The sequence below is a fragment of the Bufo gargarizans genome, chromosome 1 (genome assembly GCF_014858855.1).
Source record: "Bufo gargarizans isolate SCDJY-AF-19 chromosome 1, ASM1485885v1, whole genome shotgun sequence".
In the NCBI taxonomy this organism is placed as follows: domain Eukaryota; kingdom Metazoa; phylum Chordata; class Amphibia; order Anura; family Bufonidae; genus Bufo; species Bufo gargarizans.
In genome coordinates, this window is record NC_058080.1 from 723215353 (window position 1) to 723235410 (window position 20058).

At 42.8% G+C, this 20058-nt stretch overlaps 1 protein-coding gene across 1 annotated transcript in view; it reads right to left on the reverse strand.

Annotated features, from left to right (window-relative positions):
* The window catches only part of WDR7 (WD repeat domain 7), a 248640-nt gene that overhangs the window by 189988 nt on the left and 38594 nt on the right, over positions 1-20058 (reverse strand). The window contains exon 6 of the mRNA XM_044283454.1: positions 17803-17916. Within this exon, the coding sequence (XP_044139389.1) occupies positions 17803-17916 (114 nt within the window). The remainder of the gene's footprint in view (positions 1-17802; positions 17917-20058) is intronic.

The following is a 20058-nucleotide window of genomic DNA, read 5'->3' on the forward strand; positions in this document are numbered from 1 at the left end:
AGCATGCTCCTCTTTGTGCGTTTTTCACGTAACGCAGGCCCTATAGAAATGAATGGGGTTGCGTGAAAATCGCATGCATCCGCAAGCAAGTGCGGATGCGGTGCGATTTTCACGCATGGGTTCTAGGTGACAGTCTATTCACTGTATTATTTTCCCTTATAACATGGTTATAAGGGAAAATAATAGCATTCTGAATACAGAATGCTTAGTATAATAGTGCTGGAAGGGTTAAAAATAATAAAAAAAGTTAACTCACCTTCTCCTCTTGTTCGGGTAGATGCCGGTCTGTTCTTTAGCTGTGGGCTGAAGGACCTGTGGTGATGTCAGATCACATGCTCCATCACCATGGTGATGGACCATGTGATTGGAGCATGTGATCTGACGTCACCTCAGGTCATTCAGCCCACAGCTAAAGAACAGACCGGCATCTACCCGAACAAGAGGAGAAGGTGAGTTAACTTTTTATTATTTTTAACCCTTCCAGCACTATTATACTAAGCATTCTGTATATAGAATGCTATTATTTTCCCTTATAACCATGTTATAAGGGAAAATAATACAATCTTCAGAACATCAATCCCAAGCCCGAACTTCTGTGAAGAAGTTCGGGTTTGGGTACCAAACATGCGCGATTTTTCTCACGCGAGTGCAAAACGCATGACAATGTTTTGCACTCGCGCAGAAAAATCGCGCATTTTCCCGCAACGCACCCGCCTCTTATCCGGGCAAAAAACATGACGCCCGTGTGAAAGAGGCCTTATGGCGCCTCCTGCTGTAAAACACTAGTTATAGCTCCTTCTTCACACAGTGTTACACCCTTGCTGTCAAATACTAGTTATGTACCACCGATGGTGTCACATACTTGTTATGGGCCCCCTGGTAATATATACCAGTTATGGCGCCCCCTGGTGTCCTTTTGATTCGCACTCATAGCGTCCATCTAATGTGTCCAGTGCTGGTGAGAAGAAGCCTCTTCTAGTGCAGATTCCTACTGGCTGGCTGCACGACAGAAGGAATCTTTTATCTATCTAAAGCTGGGTTTTCACCACAGCCAACAGGCACACAAATTTGGCTGTAATACCTCTGACCACAAATTTGTGTGGCCATTGACTGCTCTGGGTCGGTGGGTTGCTTCTGCCCCATCTAGATTCTATCTATCTACCTACCCATCTCATATCTATTTATCTATCGAATATTCATCTATCTACATATCTAATTATCTATAGATCTATCTACCTAATATAATATCTATCTATCGCATATCTACCTCACAGACCAGCACCTCCAAACTATGTATAAGAAAAGTTCAGGTGCACTCTACCATGGCAGAATACTGCTTTATGCACAAAGACAAATGCAAATACTGAAAACATGAAAAAAAATTAAAACTGTATTACTGCTATATTTACTATATGAAAATTAGAAACTCTTTGCCCACATTTTTGGTCAAAATATTTCGGACCCATCTACCAGTAACAAGGTGGCATCTATCCATCTATCTGTTGTCTATCTATGTATCCTATCTATCTATCTTATCTATATCTTTGTCTATTCTTCTCTTTTTTCCGTCAGATTAAGATTTGATTATGGATTAGCATTTGACTTGCTGTAAATAGTCTTGTAATTTCTTTATGGGTCCATATAATAAAGAACTGCTACTTTGAAACCATAGTCAGCATTTCACGGCTACAAAGTTCCACCATAAAAGGATCTTACGGCTTCCTGGACTATGACACATAAATCATCCTGCTGCCATCATGTAATGCGGACCCTTGATGGCTATTTTACAGTTCTCCGAGGTCAAGGTTCCCTGTTCCTGTCAGAAACCACTGGCGCTTTCTTTCATCAGCACTTCTATTGTCTGTTTACTTCTGGTGAATAAAGGGGGTCTCAAAAATGGAAAATCAAGAGCAAGCCTTAATAATTGAAGAGCTTTGCTTCCCATTGTTCCAGATGTGCACCAGGAATGGCTGAGACACAGGAGAATATCTTGACGTAGACAAGTTTCAGTACAAGAGCACTGATGCCTTGGATCTCATTAACTTCTGCGCCTGTTATTTTCTAGCTGGGTTAAAATAAACCACTAACTATTAACATTTGGAAATTGTTAAACAGAAAAAATCTTTATCTGTAGACTTTGTTAGCAATTTTTTTTTTTTTTTATAGTTTTTGATGGAAATTTTACATAAAATGAGGTAAAAAAAAAAAAAAAAACAACCAAAAAGAACTTATAAATAAAAAAATTTAAACGCCATCTGGAAAATATCCACTGAAATTCTCAATTTTCAAAGCTACCTAAAAATAGATAAAACAAATATAGTGATAAAACTACTTGTAAAAGGAGATGTCCAGCCGGAGAACATGTTTTAAAAAATAAATAGGGCAAAGAAATCGCATTACTAACCTCACTGATCACCTGCCAGGGGGTCTCCACTTCCTCTTTCTGGCTTGACACAAAGGAAATGGCATGAGACTCCTGCACAGCCAATCACTAGTTAAGGTGGGTAACTGCTGGTCCATACTTCCGGGCCCCACCTCAACAACCAGGAAGTGGTTCCTCAACCAATCAATGGCTGCAGCAGAGACCCGCCTCCATCAGTGATTGGCTGAGGATGCACCTCCTACCATTACCTGTGTGTCAATCCAGGAACAGGAAGTGGAGATGGGCTGTGACCCGCCTTAACTAGTGATTGGCTGACCAGGTATCTCATGCCACTTCCTGGCTGTTGAGGGGGGGGAGCAGGAAAATGAGACCACTGGGGAGTTAAGTGTTGGAATGGCAACTATACGAGAATGGTAAAGTCTGTAAATATGTATTTTTTTATTTTATTTTTAAATGATTATGTGCCATATACCGTATAAAAACTTTAATATTGCAGGAAACACACTTTAAAAGGTTTTTTTTCTGGATATTTTAACTGATGACCTATCCTCTCAGCTCACCAAGCACAGTACCGTACATTGTATAGTGGCTGTGTTTGGTATTGCAGCTCAGCCTGTTTCACTTTAACGTGACTGAGCTGCACCTAGGCCATGTGACTGATGAACATGACTTCAAATGGCCTAGGCAAAACTGTGACAAGGTTTCCGATACTAATGTGAGTGCTGATGCCTTCTCAAACAGCTGATCGTCAGGGGTCCCGGGTGTCGGACCCCAACCAATCAGATACTGATGACCTATCCAGAGGACAAGTCATCAGTTAAAAAATTCCAGAAAACCCTTTCAAGGTAAAAAAAACGCATGTTTTTTGCCATGGTTGCTTAATTTGGATGCCAATGAATGGAGCTAAACCGTGAGCAGACACCTGCCGCAGCCCCAAGAGGTGGCAGTCAGCACACACTGTCTGACATGTCCCTTCTTGGCACAGTCGCAGCCTCAAATAGCCGGCCCACAAACTGCAGCGCTGCCTCAAATTGAAAAAATGGGAGGAAAACACCACTCTGCCGCCGCCAGAGTTTTGGCGCAGTGCCCTTGTCAAATTCCCAATTGCATATCCCACTGTGTGAACGGGCCTTAATTATATTAATGAGCAAAACGCGTTAGCAAATATTTTATTATATCCTCATCCTATATTCAGAACTTACAAAAAAAAATACACAGATGAAAAAAATCAGCTTAAAATTACGTTTTAGGTAAAGTTTTTTTTTTTTTATTTGATCCCTTAAATGGCTCTTAGGTCAAAAATCAAAAACAAGAATAAAAAAAATATATATTGAGTCTTCTGAAAAAAATAAAAAATAAAATTAGAAATATTAAAAAATATTAAAAACATAAAAAAAAACATAAAAAACTGATATTAGCATCGATTTTAAATCAAATCAAATTCAAAAATATATTTAGAAAAATAAAAAAGTATATATTATATTTGTTTCCTTTTTTAGATCTAATTAAATCAGGATATTTTTTTTTATTGGATTATATACAGTTTCAGCGATTTTTATCTGGAAGGCAGTGAGATATGTGGAGATAATGGGCACCACGTGCTGCTCTCAGTGTTACAGTATAAGCTTTTTACCCTAAACCGCAAAATAGAGATTTTTGGCTGAAATGCTGTAACAGTCATGAAGTGACAATGGGACACAAAGACCCCATGGGCGGCAGCACACCTGTCTTCATTTCACAGAAGAATGAGGTTGTAAAGAGATTACGTGGCTGATTTAGTAACTTGCTCTAAGCTCGGAGACCCTTATGGCCAATTCACTTGAAATATTTACTAATTGGTGATAAGCCAAAGAACACAATGGGCCATCAGAAGGTGTTCGTCATACCAGGTTTTCTGTTACTTGATGACACCCGATCGGCCCAGCGCAATTTTTTTTTAAAGGGCTTTTTTTTTCAGAACTGGAAAGTGGCTTTTTTGGCACCAGCCAGTAAAATAGGAAATATGTCCTTTGGGGGAAAAGTTGTAATTCACTTACATGACAAAGCTAAAACCGTTCATACAAACTTCATGGAGGCTGCCATATTGGGAGTGGATGAAACTCAACACAAATTACTTGTAAGACAGGCGGATTCTCGACAGATAATGGGTGACTATGTAGTGGTGGGAAAGAAAAAAAAATATCAATCCTGCAATGGTCTATTTTGACTTTTCATGAGAAACATCATAAAAAAATTCTATAAAATTAAATAAGTTTATCAATAAAGGGGCTGAAATGTAACACCCAAGGCTATCAGCTGATCAACCCAGTTCCCCTTCCCAGTTCTGGAAAACAGCTGAAAGTCTCATCAACCAGGCATTTTCCACTGCTGGAGAAATGTGGTAGTACACGATGGCAATTTAGAGAAATGGCTGTCCTTGTGATACAAGTAAGACTCAAATGTGCAGTAGAGGGGCCCTTCATACAGGGTGGTCAGAGAGGGGATGCCAGGCTGGGGATACATTTCTATGATATCCATATGTCCTAATTGTAATGGACAGTGGGTGTGGACACAGTGTGCTGACTAACCAGTCTGACTTTGGGCAAACCTAAGGGTGTTGTCCTGGTGGTTCCCTGGTATTGACTCTATAATCCCTGTACAGGGATCTAGACTTCGCTGCAGGAAGCCAACCAGGACGCTACCACCTGACTTGGTCCTGGTGTAGTTGTGACAGCTGACACACGGAGATCAGAGACGGTGGTGTGAAGCCCCAAGGCAAAAGTCATACCTGTGCAATCCAGGTAGCAATTCCAAGGTCTCGGCAGGCTGAGTATGTGCATAGTCTAGGTAGATGTTCCAAGGTCACGGCAGGAGGCAAAGAGTAGAATCGGTAGACAGGCAAGGTACGTTACACGGGCAGTCAAACCAGAGATCACACCTTCGCTGGTTACTATAGACTAAAAAACCTCAACGCTCAGGCAAGGGGGTGGATCCACAACCCAGCTAAATAGGGAGGCTGATCAGCACCTTATGGAACCTTTACACGAGGCGATTATCGTGTACACGTGTAAACAGGAATCGTTCACTGCTCGCACAATGCCGATAACACCATGCACGTGTTTAAGCACGCCCCTCAAGTTATCGCTTTGAGTAAATGCAATGCTTTACAAACAATGGAAATTGCGATTTTGTGAACAATATTCGGTGTATCTAAAGAGTCACTGTTGAAACGTTCACTACACCAAGAAGTGACTCTTTCGCTGCTTAATCGTATCGATCATCTACTCGTACAGTGGGCCGATGGAAAGGATTTCGCAGTGCTAGAAGGAAGTTTACTGAACACTAGTCCCAACACACACAGGGAGAGTGGAGAGACGCCGGCGCCTGCCTGGGACAGTGGTGGCCGACAGCTCATGCACACGAACATGCCATGTTTTGCAGTCTACAAATTGCAGATCCGCAAAGCACGGATGCCGTCCGTGTGCTTTCAGCAATTTGCGGAAAGGGCGGCCCAATATAGGACATGCCTATTCTTGTCCGCAAAACGGACAAGAATAGGACATGATCTATAATTTTTACAGGGCCACGTAATGGAGCAACACAGACTGCTGCCCGCATCTTTTGCGGCCCCATTGAAGTGAATGGGCCCACATGCGGAACCAAACCAAGTTCATGTGAATGCGCCCTAACTCAAATAAGACATAGGGCCAAGGGTTGTCTCTGAGAAAACACCTTTAATGACAATAAATAGGTAAAAGCTCTCCCCCAAAAGCTTTTTTTTTGGCATGTTTTATATCAAGTTTTGTACAATGACAAAAAAAAAAAAAAAAATGCCAGATTGCAGAAAAAAAAAAAAAAATCACTTAATCTAACAATAAAAATATAAATGGTCATAGCTGTTGACCGGTATTCGAGAAAAATCTCAAACGTAGTTTTGGCGATTAAGACCCAAAATGGCGTGGCTATCAAGGGGTTAAAGGCAGGGATCCAGAAGTGGTAAGAAGGAGGTAGGTTCAGCACAAGGTAGGAGTGCACGTGTCCCGTCTAGGTGTCTTTTAGGGACGGAGCGGCTCTTTATTTAATCTGTTTGGTGGATGTTGTCAGTCAAGGGCCATTTGCTAACAAATAATCCTGTGAATCGTTACCTCTGTAATGACGCTTGAAATTACCAAACACCACTTACTTCCAGCACTGCTGCAATTAAAGGATAATTCCTCTATCTGCGCAGAGGAAAAATGGAAGAAAACTAAAAACAACAAGCGGGATTACTGGCAGCTCGAGCTGCGGGGGTGCACATATGTTAACGCTACAAAAGGTGGATCCATCAGAAATAGAGTTTTTGAAAAAAAAAAAATCTGGAAATGTGGCATGGAGGAAAACAATGCCAGTCAGCAGAAAAAAGGACATGGATCATAGATCCACAGGCCATGGATTGATCCACAACACAATTTTTAAATGAGTCCATGAGGCGCATAGTATATGCCCACCTGCCACATCAAAGTGGCCTCTTTCAAGTGGATCCCTACTTTAATTTGGCACGGCATTACATGGCGACCACTGCCACCGCAACACAGCACCTGCAGGAGGCGAGACCCTGGAGCCCAACAATACTTCCGCTGTCAGGCTATGCCCCCTTAGCACTGGTCCCACCACCCCACAGGCACAGCATCACACCAACCATGCAGAATTGCCTCATGTGAACAGATCTCAAAAGCTCACCATTCCATGTGGTCTCAGAGGCTAATAATCCCTACTCTAATTTGGCGCAGCACCACATGGCGACCACTGCTGCCGCAACAACAGCAACCATGCAGCACTGCCCCCCCATGTGTACAGTAAAAAAAAAAAAAAACCTAACCTTAAACCTACTTGGTCTCAGTTCAACCTCTGAGACCACATGGAAAGGTGAGCTTTTGAGATCTGTTCACGTGGTTCAGTGCCCTTCAGGTTGGTGGGGCTCAAAACCGAGGCAGCCCAATACAAAGGGAGCTTAGCCTGAAAGCAGGGTTGCTTCTTGGACTGCTGGGTCTTGCCACCTGCAGGTTCTGTCTTGCGGTGGCAGTGATTGCCACGTGGCGCTGCGCCAAATTAGATTAGGGACCCATTAGAAAGAGGCCATTTTGATGTGAGTGGGTCTATGAATTTTTATCAAAAATTATACAAAGTGCTTGAACGCTGAGAAGCAATTGATCGATGTATGGCATGTGTATGTGAGATCCATATCTTTTTTGTATTCTATGGAGTAATATAACATATATGGTAAGTTTGGACGCTCGCATGCCTTATCCGCAGTCCGCTATGGGTCACACTCTGCGCCTCCGATTTTAGACAAGGCCAGAAAAATTGTGCTTTACTCTATGGGCATTACTTGGTTCTAGGCATGGGGGACTGGTTAGAGAGGGGAGAAAAAAAAAATCAGGCCAATGCGATCAGCTGATTTAGAAGGTGGTGTCTTCTTCCTACCAACCAATTTCTAAAAATGGTAGGAAACCACAAAAATCATCCTCTCAAGTGTGGATCCAAGCACAGGATGACCAATTCCAAAAATATAGGGTTCAGGGTCGGACTGGCCCACCAGATGTTCTTCTGGTGGGCCCAAGCTCCGACAATATTGCAACCCTAATAAAAAGGGGCCCTTGAAGCACACACACACACACACAGAGGGGGCCCTCAGAATCATCTCTGGTTGACCCAAAGGACTTCAGTCTGACGCTGATAGGGGCCGCAGCGTTCGGTAGGGTGGCCAAAACTATTTGCATTGCTGAGAGTCTTCTCTAAATGTATATTTCCGAGGTCCATGAAGGTGTTTGGTACCACGGTCCCTTTAGCAAGGGTTGGGAGTTACAGCTCAAAAACTCGAAGAGATGCCAAGTTCTGCTACCCGGTTTACCGCCACGCTTTCTTGCTCAACACCCCCTCGAACTAAACAAGCACGGTATAAATACATCGCGAGTTAAAAATGCAGTTTGGAAGAGAATGTGACGACCCAACGTTAGGCGAGACCAGTCTGCATAAAGCAGATCCCCCCCCCCCCCCCGTTGTAACAAATCGAGTCCAATCTCATTGATTCCCATGGGAATAATAGAATAGGTCACAATGGAAGCCGCCTCATCAGAACCTGCTGTACATGAGAACCATCAAACCCGGTGATTAAATGGTCGTTTAGATGAGCACTTTGGAATAATTTGTTCACACAAACATCTCTAAAAAAAAAAAAAAAAAACTCAGCAGTCAGCTGGATATTGATCCTGCGGCCTCACGATTCCTTTGTTCACATGGGTGGCGGTATAATGCAGGGGATCAAACTGAAAATCCTGCCTGTACAGTATTAGAGTCAATTTCCCTCTCCGGTGGATTATACTTCAAGCCCACGTGAACAACAGACAAGGATTCCAGCATCTGCATTGCACCGGCTCAATGCTCCACTACAACTGTCGGCCATTTTTCATTTATTTCCTGCAGCATTTATAGCGACAACATATTCTGCAAAGAATGCCGCCATGCACATTAGTCCCTGCGCTCAAAGGGATTCTTTATGACTGCAATATGAGAACTTTGCATTTCTGGGGCCCCATGCCAAACTTATTTCTGGGGGGCCCCCAATGAGCAGCTAAGCTCCACCCACTGCTTGACTTAGCTCTGACCCATCAGATTTACTAAGGGGCCACCCCATCTGCCTGATAAGCCCCACTTAGCAGTGCGGCCTGAGCACTTCCGCTACTTGTCTGCAGCAAGGAACGCCCCCCCCCCCTTCACCCAATGCAGCAGGAGAGATGTCCGCTTTTCAGCCAACCATATATGGTCAGCAATGGTCCCCTTGATCTCAGGGGCCCCACATATTTGCTTTGTTTGCCTGGTGGTAAAGTCTGTCACTGGACATATCTTCATGACAGGACTTGTAGGAATGAAATTACCTGATATTAAAGGGGTTGCATCATGAAAAATATTCTACAGTTTTCAAATGTTTCAAGTTTTCAGCCCCCGGATCTGAATGCTTTTCTAATTGCATGTAATTAACAGTGTAGTATAGCCACTGAGCTATTCACTGAAACCTACCTGTATAGCGCCACCTGCTGTTTGCTCTTTGTCTAATTTCTCTGTCCTGCTTAGAGAGACTGAGGCCCACGCTCAGTTGCATCCTTCAACTGCTACAAGCTGCAGCAGCAAGGACATTCCCTCTGAGAAAGGACGTGCCCCCTGAGCCGACAGCTTGGAGTAAATCTAGCTTGGTTAGAAAGAGGTCGTCATGTACTAGATTATATATTATTTTCATTCTCTACATTAATCGTGGGATAACCCCTTTAAGATGATTTGATTCATTCACATCAGTCAAATATTGTCTTGAAAATGACTGTAATCATGGTCATTTGTTTTAATTTCACACTGGCCTCTGAAGAACACACAATACATTTCCTGTTTTCTGCAGCTCACTTGTCGAATTGTCTGTGTAGACTGAGTCGGCGTCAGCAGAGTCAGTATTAGATTCAGAGTAAATTAATATGCAGCAAATCTTGTTGCAGAAACGTTTTCAACCAAATGCTGCATTTAATACTTCTGCATGGTGTACTTTCTGCTGCATAAGCAGCCATTTTTTGCAATCCCCATTCAGGGTAGGTTAACAAGCCGTTTTTTGGGTACGTGTTTCAATGGGTATTTGGAGCCAAATCTGCGTGGTACTCATCGTTTTCAATGGGGGCGGCTGCGCTGTAGTTCATGCGGCTGACAATTTGGCCTGTTCACCGCATGGACCTCTCTAAAAACGGCAGCCTTCTGGCTCTTTCAATCACAGTGCAGAGGGCGCGGCAGTTGCAGAGATAGCTGAGCCTCTAGGTGTAATGGTAACGCCCCCGTTGCTCCTAGAAGCTCATTTGCATATATTACAACTTCATTTTTCTCTGCAACGCGGGCACATATGAACATGGGACCAACACAGATGCCTTCAGCTGCCAAGTGCACATGTAACAGGTCAGCCAGTGTCACAAAAATGTGAACCAAAAAAAAACTAAAACATATGTGCTAAAAGAGCCATAAACCCTCCACGTGCCACCATATGGTTCCACATCCTGGCAGCATAGCACCAACAAAATATTGCTTCTGCCCAATATTCAGCTTTTGATATAAAGAATTTTTGAATTATTTTTTCTTCTTCTTATTGGTTATGAAACCGCAAAGCAAAAGTTCATATTAACAGGGCAACTAACCGGGAATTTACAGCGAGCAGAGAAACAAACAAAAAAAATATATACAAAAATACAAACTTAGAAATATTAGACGCTACGCTAAAGTCAATCATGACAGAAAACAGATAATTCAAAGACCATAAATATTTAAAATGCAAGGCAGACGTTTCTTCCCTGCTCCCAACACATGTAATACGGGACCAGCCATTAGGCTATTTTCCTGTAAACGGCTTTAGCTTTCCTAGGATTTATTTTTATTTTTTTAAGCATTTTTTTTCTTGACTGTCTATAAACTGAAATGCATTAATTCTTAAAAGGATTAATGTGGAAGTGATCGTTCTTAAAAAAAAAAAAAAAAAAAAAAAAAAAAAAAAAGAAGAAGAAGAAATTGCAAGTGGATAAATGTAAGTGTTCGGCGAACCCTCCATCGGCGGACAGAGGCTCTTGTTGTCCACCGCACGTAGGCATTACTTTGCAGGGGAGATCAATAGATATTAGCTTTCCAGAAGACGAGATACAGAAAAAGAGCTGCATCATATTCTGAAGTCGGCCCGGGTGAGCCTGAAATTGTCTCAGTCTAGCTGGAATATTTTTTTTTTCTTCCGCCCGCCTCCCATCTGCTTTCTTTTTGTTAAAACTATTCATTTAAGGCAAAAATGTCATTAGTTCCGATTGATTTGGGTCTAGGTTTGGGGGGGGGGGAGGATCTCAAGACGACTGGATGCGCATTTTTTTTTATTTCTTACCTCGCCTCAATGATGTCTCGCGGTAGTTTGTATTGACATATATTAGTATATTACAAACAACGCGCATGATAATAGGAATAGTATTTAACCCCTTCAGCCTAAGTCTACGTCATAGAGGCTGATGGAAGGAATGGAACATAACCGGTAACGCTGCGTCCGAAAATGTCTTGGCTATTAAAATATAAAGAGATGTATGCTGTAACAGAATTATTTTTTTTATAAAACCGTGATTCGCCATTTTTTGGTCACCTTGTCTTCCCCTCCCAAAAAATTAATAATAGTGACAAAAAGTCATATGTACCAATAAAAACAACAGTGCGTGCCGCAAAAAACAAGCCCTGGACGGAAATATAACAAAGTAATGGCGAAGCAAAGAAAATTTCGATAATTTTTTTTTTTTTTTTCACAACAAAACAAAACTATGCAAATTTGGTATCCCCCGCAATCGTATTGAACCGCGGAATAAGGACGTCATGTCATTTTTAGCGCACAGTGAACTCTGCAAGATCAAACCCTGAGAAACCTTGGCAGAATTGAAAATTTTCCCCGTTTTCCAATACAAGGATTGGTAAATAGAATGGTGCCATTAAAAAATACAAATTGTCCCGCCAAAAATACGCTCTCAAATGGCTATATGAATGGAAACATGGAAAAGTTATGGCTACTGGAAGGCAGGGAGCAAAAAAACGAAAATGCAAAAACGAAAATGGGCCCGGTACTTTGTGCGGATTTTCAGTGTAGATTTCTGTGCGTTGCAATGGGTGAGATCTGGGGAAAATCCATAGCAAAATCCGCAGCACCTGCAGATTTTGGTGCAGAATTGCACCGAAAACTGCATAGAAAAAAATCTGTATAAAACAACACTGCTGTGTATACAAGTCTTGAAAAAGGTAGTTCAAAGAAGACAAGCCCTATTAGGGCATATGGACATTATGGAGGGGTTGACCGACTGGGGATCGATCTTCCTCCCTTAGCCAAAGCAGGGAGACGCTGAATTTCAGCTCTCAATCTGGCAGATCTGACTTCTCCATGTGTCACACAGATAGCCATTCAAATGAATGGCAGCCATGTAATACCACATTTCCCCTGTAGAGGCCACTGCAGGGAAAATGCATGGCTGGTGATCGCTAAGGTTTTCAGAAGCTGGAATCCTTCTCGTCTACACAACCCCTTTTCGGCCCATAACCCTTCTTCCCCTTCCTTCCTGAATCAATCGGACCAGACAGCCGCTAATTCAAGAGGACCCATCGCGGCCACGCGTTACACAGCGTGGACCATGTAATACAGAAGGAGATGAGGACTTATTGGCCACCTCCTGTCACGGCCACGGTTATGGTCGTGACTCCTTGGGAGCCGCATACAGTTGCCCGCGGTTGTGGTTGTTGTTTCAACCGCAGCTGAGGCATATTGTAGCTGGCCTCAGTGCGGTTGCCGCGGACAACAACTATGTGTGCGGTTCCCGGGGAGTTGTGTGCGTGTGTGGATGCACTTTGTTTGTATGTCTGGTGTGCACTTGTTGTTGTTTGGTGCGCACGCACATCGTCCCTTCACAGGGTGATCAGGTTGGTCACTTCCCCTGTATGTGTGTTTTCCCTTCTGTGGTGTAGGAAGGGTTAACTTCCTTCCCAGTGTGTGTGTTGTGTCACTGGGTGTGGTTGACTGGTGGGTGTGGCCACTTTGCCCTATAAAGCCTGTGTCTGGAGCACAGCTCAGTAGGTTGCTTTCAGTCATGCTTGGCTGAAGCAGCCTCCTGTGGATTCCATCCTTCTTGTAAGGGCCACCCTTCCGGTCATAAGTTTAAAACCTTTGTTACACGGTGTTATCTAGGTGTGTGGGGGGTTTTGTGTTATTGCAGCTTATGGTCCAGGGTTCTTGTGTGATGTCTGGTGTGTGCTGTGTCCGTTGTTGTCTTGTACTTACAGCACCTGCACATGGGTTCCTGGTTGTGTTGTCTGTGGCAGGTGAGTGATGAGTTGGTTCCATTTGACTGCCACTGCCATAGCTGTTTTTGTATCCCCTGTGTTGCTTGGCCGTTGAGACTCCTGCTCCTCCGTGTCTAGGAGGAGCAGGTAGTCTTACTCTGTCCCCTAGTTCAGGGCCGACTTGAGGGCTTGCAGGGACTTTTAGGTTCCGGCGTATGAGCCCTCCTACCACCAAGGTCGGCTCATACTGACAGGAGACAGGGTCAGCGTTAGGGACGCAATAGGAGGTGACCTGCTCCCTAACTCTGTGGTCCCGGCCAAGGGGTAACCCTACCATCTCCTGGCACCGCACGGCTGGGGGTTTCCCCCACCTCCAGCCGTGACACCTCCCCACACAATAAATGTTGGTCTCGGGCACTCCTTGAAATGGATCGGACACTCGTATGCACAAGTCTATTTGCTGCATAATCAAAGTTAAGTCAAGATGGATGACCAGCCTATGAACGGAAGTAAACCATGTCCATTCAATAACAGCAAGCAGAAACACTTAAAATGGGAGGGAATGGAAACAAACGATTACTGAGAAAACAAAGCAAAGGTCACACTACTCTACAACAATTAGGCAATATCACCATCTGAAATAGGACAGCTCCTGAATACGTCCATAAAAATGTGCCCCCCTGATCGGGACCCCAATAATACCCGCTGAGCAGAGAGCTACTGAAAAAAAAAAAGGCTTTCATTTTTATTAAAGTTGCAGTCAGTGCCGTACAATACTAAAAAAGAAAAAAACATCCGTTTTCACATATATGAACTCAAAACTCGTAAGCCAGGATGTAAACATTGATGTGAGTGATCACCGATTCATTAACCGCCCCGATCATAACAAGGGGTCTCCTGTACCAGTCTGACAATGGACAAAGGGCAGAATAATAATCGAAAATAAGACTTTCTGATCGTTGCGAAGCTTTCACGCAAGACACATCCTCGTTACGGCAGCTATTTCTGCAACAAAATGGCAGGCTTTCTAAATGTCAGGAACGGCTTTGCTTCTATTGCACCAACAAATTCTTTCAGAAAAAATAATTGATATGACTTTTTTCTTTAGGCTAGGACGCAAAGAATCTCTCGCAACTTACAGAAATATTTTTTTTTTAAATTAAAGTAATTTGCTAAAACTTTAAAAAAAAATCAAGTCACCTTGCAAAAAACATCTGTCAAATTAGAGATAATTTTTTATTTTTTTTTGAGAGCAAGGAAGTCACCCACGAGCCACAGAAGTGGCGAGATTTTAGCACAATTTGTGAATGACTTTTGGTCGCCCTGGAGCGGTAGCCTAACCCACGTTCCTTTAACTACCACCTACATGAAGGCTGCCCCCTGGGGGAAACCGTCAGCGATGACAATGTGAGCATTCCTAGAAGAAACGTAATCAAATGTTAACTTAAAAAAAAAAGGTATCATTTTTCTCTTACTGTGTAAATGCATGCAAACATCACAAAAGTCTATATTGTGTATAGCCATACTATAATATTTTTTTTGGGGGGGGGGGGAGAGTGAAAAAAATAAAGTATACATCTAAAAGACACAGTGGAAATAATGATGGCCTTTCTACTCTCTGGGGACTTCATTAGACTACCAGAAGTTTCCAGCTTCCCAGAGGTAAGGTATATAATCCTTTTAAGAAAAGAAGCTTGTTATATGGCGCTCATCTGACCTGAAACACCGCTTTATGGCAAAGTAACACGGACAACTATATCAACAGGGTGAATTAAAATTTAATAAAGCAGGAATCACCCGTACATACTAACTGGTAAAACACTGGGTGACACCGACATGGAAAAAGATCTAGGAATTTTAATAAATCGCAAACTAAGCTGTAAAAACCAGTGTCAGGCAGCTGCTGCCAAGGCCAATAAGATAATGGGTTGCATCAAAAGGGGCATAGATGCCCGTGATAAGAACATAGTTCTGCCACTTTACAAATCGCTAGTCAGACCACACATGGAGGACTGTGTACAGTTCTGGGCTCCTGTGAACAAGGCAGACATAGCAGAGCTGGAGAGGGTCCAGAGGAGGGCAACTAAAGTTATAACTGGAATGGGGCAACTACAGTACCCTGAAAGATTATCAAAATTAGGGTTATTCACTTTAGAAAAAAAGACGACTGAGGGGAGATCTAATAACTATGTATAAATATATCAGGGGTCAGTACAGAGATCTCTCCCATCATCTATTTATTCCCAGGACTGTGACTGTGACGAGGGGACATCCTCTGCGTCTGGAGGAAAGAAGGTTTGTACACAAACATAGAAGAGGATTCTTTACGGTAAGAGCAGTGAGACTATGGAGCTCTCTGCCTGAGGAGGTGGTGATGGTGAGTACAATAAAGGAATTCAAGAGGGGCCTGGATGTATTTCTGGAGTGTAATAATATTACAGGCTATAGCTACTAGAGAGGGGTCGCTGATCCAGGGAGTTATTCTGATTGCCTGATTGGAGTCGGGAAGAATTTTTTCCCCCTTAAAGGGCTTCTGTCATCCCACTAAAGTAATTTTTTTATTTATTTTTGGCTTCTTCTAATCCTTATACTGCGATATATTAATATATAATGCTATTACTCATTTTGGTTCAGTAGTTAATTCAAAAAACTGAGTTTTATAATATGTAAATTACCTGTCTACCAGCAAGTAGGGCGGTTACTTGCTGGTAGCAGCCGCATCCTCCTTTCATAAAGACGCCCCCTCCTCATGTTGATTGACAGGGCCAGCGAACGCGCTTGTCTTCTGGCTGGCCCTGTCTGCGTTCAAAATCTGGCGCCTGCGCCGTACCTGTCTTCAGTCGGCGCAGGCGCACTGAGAGAAGGACGCTCGCTCGGCCGCTCCATCCTCAGTGCGCCTGCGCCGGGTGTAGATGTGACCTCATCGGCGCAGGCGCATTGAGGATGGAGCGGTCGAGCGAGCGTCCTCCTCTCAGTGCGCCTGCGCAGACTGAAGACAGGTACGCCGCAGGCGCCAGACTTTGAACGCAGACAGGGCCAGCCAAAAGACGGCGTTCGCTGGCCCTGTCAATCAGCATGAGGAGGGGGCGTCTTTATGAAAAGAGGATGCGGCTGCTACCAGCAAGTAGCCGCCCTACTTGCTGGTAGACAGGTAATTTACATATTATAAAATCCATTTTTTGAATTAACTACTGAACCAAAATGAGTTATAGCACTATATATTAATATATCGCAGTATAAGGATTAGAAGCAGCCAAAAAAAAGACTTTAGTGGGGTGACAGAAGCCCTTTAAAATTGGCTTCTACCTCACAGTTTTGTTTTTGCCTTTCTCTGGATCAACTTGCAGGATAACAGGCCGAACTGGATGGACATCACAACATCACAGAAAAGTCTGCGCCAACGCAATCCCAAAAATATATTTAAAAAAAACTCAAAACAAAAACATGAAAACGATCAGTGTCAAAAATACTGCTAATAGAGCACAAAAAAAACTTCAAACACCAACTGAATTGTCCACTTCAGAATTTTTTTTTGTTTGTTTTTTAACAGGATCCACTAAGAAAATAACTAGATTGCTGGGTGTTATGATGCTGAAGATCCCCAAACGATAACTGGTAATCTTCACAGAGTTCAATTCCCCTGCAGCGTCAGCACATGGTGAATCATGCATTACATGGTGAAATCAATGGCGCATCCATATAATGCACGGACATGCCACACACACCTTGTGCTCACTCTAACTAATGGAGAGACTCATCTATTAACTGGAAATGTCATATTAGGTCGCCTTCTGCCTCCTGAAACGTGAAGGGCCAGATTGGAAAATTTTGGTTATAGTCGGCTAAGATAACATGTGTATGGCATGAGTGACTGAATACAGATGAGTATTTTGCTCAAGGACCAAGGAGTCATTCATACAATCGATCCCATGGGCGACTGACTGTCCACAATGCACCCAATCGTTACGTATATGGCTGGCTTTACTTTTAAAGGGAAGCTCTGTCCTAAATGAACTCTGTCCCTCTCAGTGTGCGACATAACTGGCACGTCAATGAATAGGAGGCCTTGCACAACCATCCCACACAACGCGATTTTTGAGGTTTCATGTGGCTTAAAACCTTTGCTTTCAATTTGGCTTTTATGCCCCTCCCACATGCACAGTTTGGAGCTAGGTGCTTGAAAATGTGATCATCTGCAGATCTTAGTGACACCTGCTACCTACTCAGTTTGCACAACCTTATCTAGATAGCTAGATAGATAGACAGACATATAGAAAGATGTGAGATAGATAGATGTGAGATAGATAGATGTGAGATAGATAGATAGATAGATAGATAGATAGATAGATAGTGAGATAGATAGATAGATAGTGAGATAGATAGTGAGATAGATAGATAGTGAGATAGTGAGATAGGTAGGACATAGATAGATACTAGATAGATAGATAGTTCTATGATGGAAAGTTGTATCAGAAAATTCACAATAGCTTGTGTGCTTTGTGTTCATTGCATATGGCAGAGAAATGTTTTGATCCAAATCCTGACGGCTTGAAAGAAGAGTCACGAATTAACAAACATAAAAACTACATTACCTGCTGCAAGATCATCATCCACGAGATCGTGCTCTTCCTCCTGAACTTTCACCTCTGTCCCTGTGGAATCGGGACTAGCGCTGCCAGCCTGTATAGATTCTGCCGTCACTCCAGCTGGAAAAGAGTCAACCAAAAATAATAGAACATAAAATAACTCAAACAAAATACAAGCTATAAAAACGTATCACGCTCTCCCTAAAAAAGCATAAAATACTAAAGATATTACATAATATATTAAAATATAGGGTTCCCAATAAATATAGTTGGAGCACAAAAAAATTCAGTATAAAAATAACTTTCAAAAACAAAAAATACAAGGTAATCAAAATACAACAACAATTGTTAACCCATTTTTTTTTTTAAATAACTAGAACTCCCTGAGCTTAAGGCTACTTTCACACTAGCGTTAATATTTTCCAGTATTGAGATCAGTCATAGGGGCCAAAACGTAACTGAACAGAACGGAATGCTCCAAAATGCACTGCGTTCCGTTCTCATACCGGAGAGCAAAACGCAGCATGCTGCGGTTTGCTTTCAGTCCTGAGATGCGGAGCAAGACGCATCCGTCATGACCCACAATGCAAGTTAATGGGGACGAATCCGTTTTCTCTGACACAATAGAAAACGGATCCGTCCCCCATTGACTTTCAATGGAGTTCATGACGGATCCGTCTTGGCAATGTTAAAGATAATACAACCGGATCCGTTCATAACGGATGCAGAAGGTTGTATTATCAGTAACGGAAGCGCTTTTGCTGAACCCTGCTGGATCCAGCAAAAACGCTTGTGTGAAAGTAGCCTTAGCCTTCTTAAGGTATTTTTCTAAATTGCGTTTTTGTTTATTTTTTGGGTTTTTAACCATGGCTTTATATTGTTATATATTGATCTACACAAGAACGTTTTTAGATGTATTTTTTTATTTTTTTTTGGAAGCGCGTCAGCACCTTGATCGTTAGGATCTCAGAGGACGCCTTGTGTCTCAGACATTCATAATAAATGTAAGATCACATGATTAGGTGTCCCGCAGACGCTGCTCATACATTCTTAATAGGTGACACCTGGAGACCTGACACAGGAGAGCTGCGCATTGACCAGAGAGACGTGAATAATGACCTCTGAACGGCGCTGCAGAATAAGTCAGCACCATATAAATAAAAGATAAAATAATAACAATGTTGCACTTGACCTTGCTTGATGTAAAATAAATAATTCTGTTCCATTACAAAAAAGACAAAGGAAAGGAAACCGCATGCAAACAATGGGCCTTTGAACATCAATAGGGTCATTTGTAATATAGCGGCCTCGGAAACACTTTTCCCCCCCCAATATATTTGGAGGGCGTTCCCCACATGACAGCTGTAGTCTTCCGCATATGGATGGAATGTATTTTTTTAATTTGAAAAAATAAATGTGAAACTGCTTAATATGCTCAGGATGCCAATGCCAGGCAGATGCACAGGAGGAGAACTAAGTTTTTACTTCTGTACAAATCATTAGTCAGGCTCTATATGGAATAGGACCCCAGTGTACAAGACCAACATAGCAGAGCTGAGATGGGGTCAGAGGAAGGCGACCAAAGAGGTAAATTAAATGGGAGTTTGCTGTACCCATGGAGCAAAATTGCATTTTTTACAAAAACAAAAGAGACAGCTCATGGTAGGGGTCGTATATTAACAGCCAGGGCTCCTCCTGCATCAGTCTCTGCTGGCATACAAAAGTCGGGAAAAAGCAGAGGACATGTTGAAGAGGATAGTGCATGAGAGACAGAGTCCTGGGAGGGGACCTGCTGGGACTACTGGAAGGGAGATGCGCTGTAGGGAGACCTCTGACTACCAAGGGAACTCTAACTTACCAAGGTCTCATTCAGACAGCCGTATGTACAGGTCCGCATCAGTTACCCAATTTTGCGGAATGGGTGAGGACCCATTAATTTCAATGGTTTCCTTCCGTGGCCCCGCTAAAACATATAGAGCATGTCCTATTCTTGTCTGCAATTGCGGACAAGAATAGGCATTTCTATCAAAGGGCTGGTCAAGTGCGGTCAGCAAAATGCAGAACGCACATGACCAGTATCCGCGTTTTGCAGATTTGCAATTTGCGGACCACAGAACACTTACGGCTGTCTTAATGATCCCTAATGCGCATTCTCCTCAGTATTTGCAACTGCAGTTTCCTGAAAATCAACTTTTTCTTTCCGCTGGTTTAGAAATCTGTATTTTATAATCATTCTGCACACAATGTGCGCTGACTTCCTGG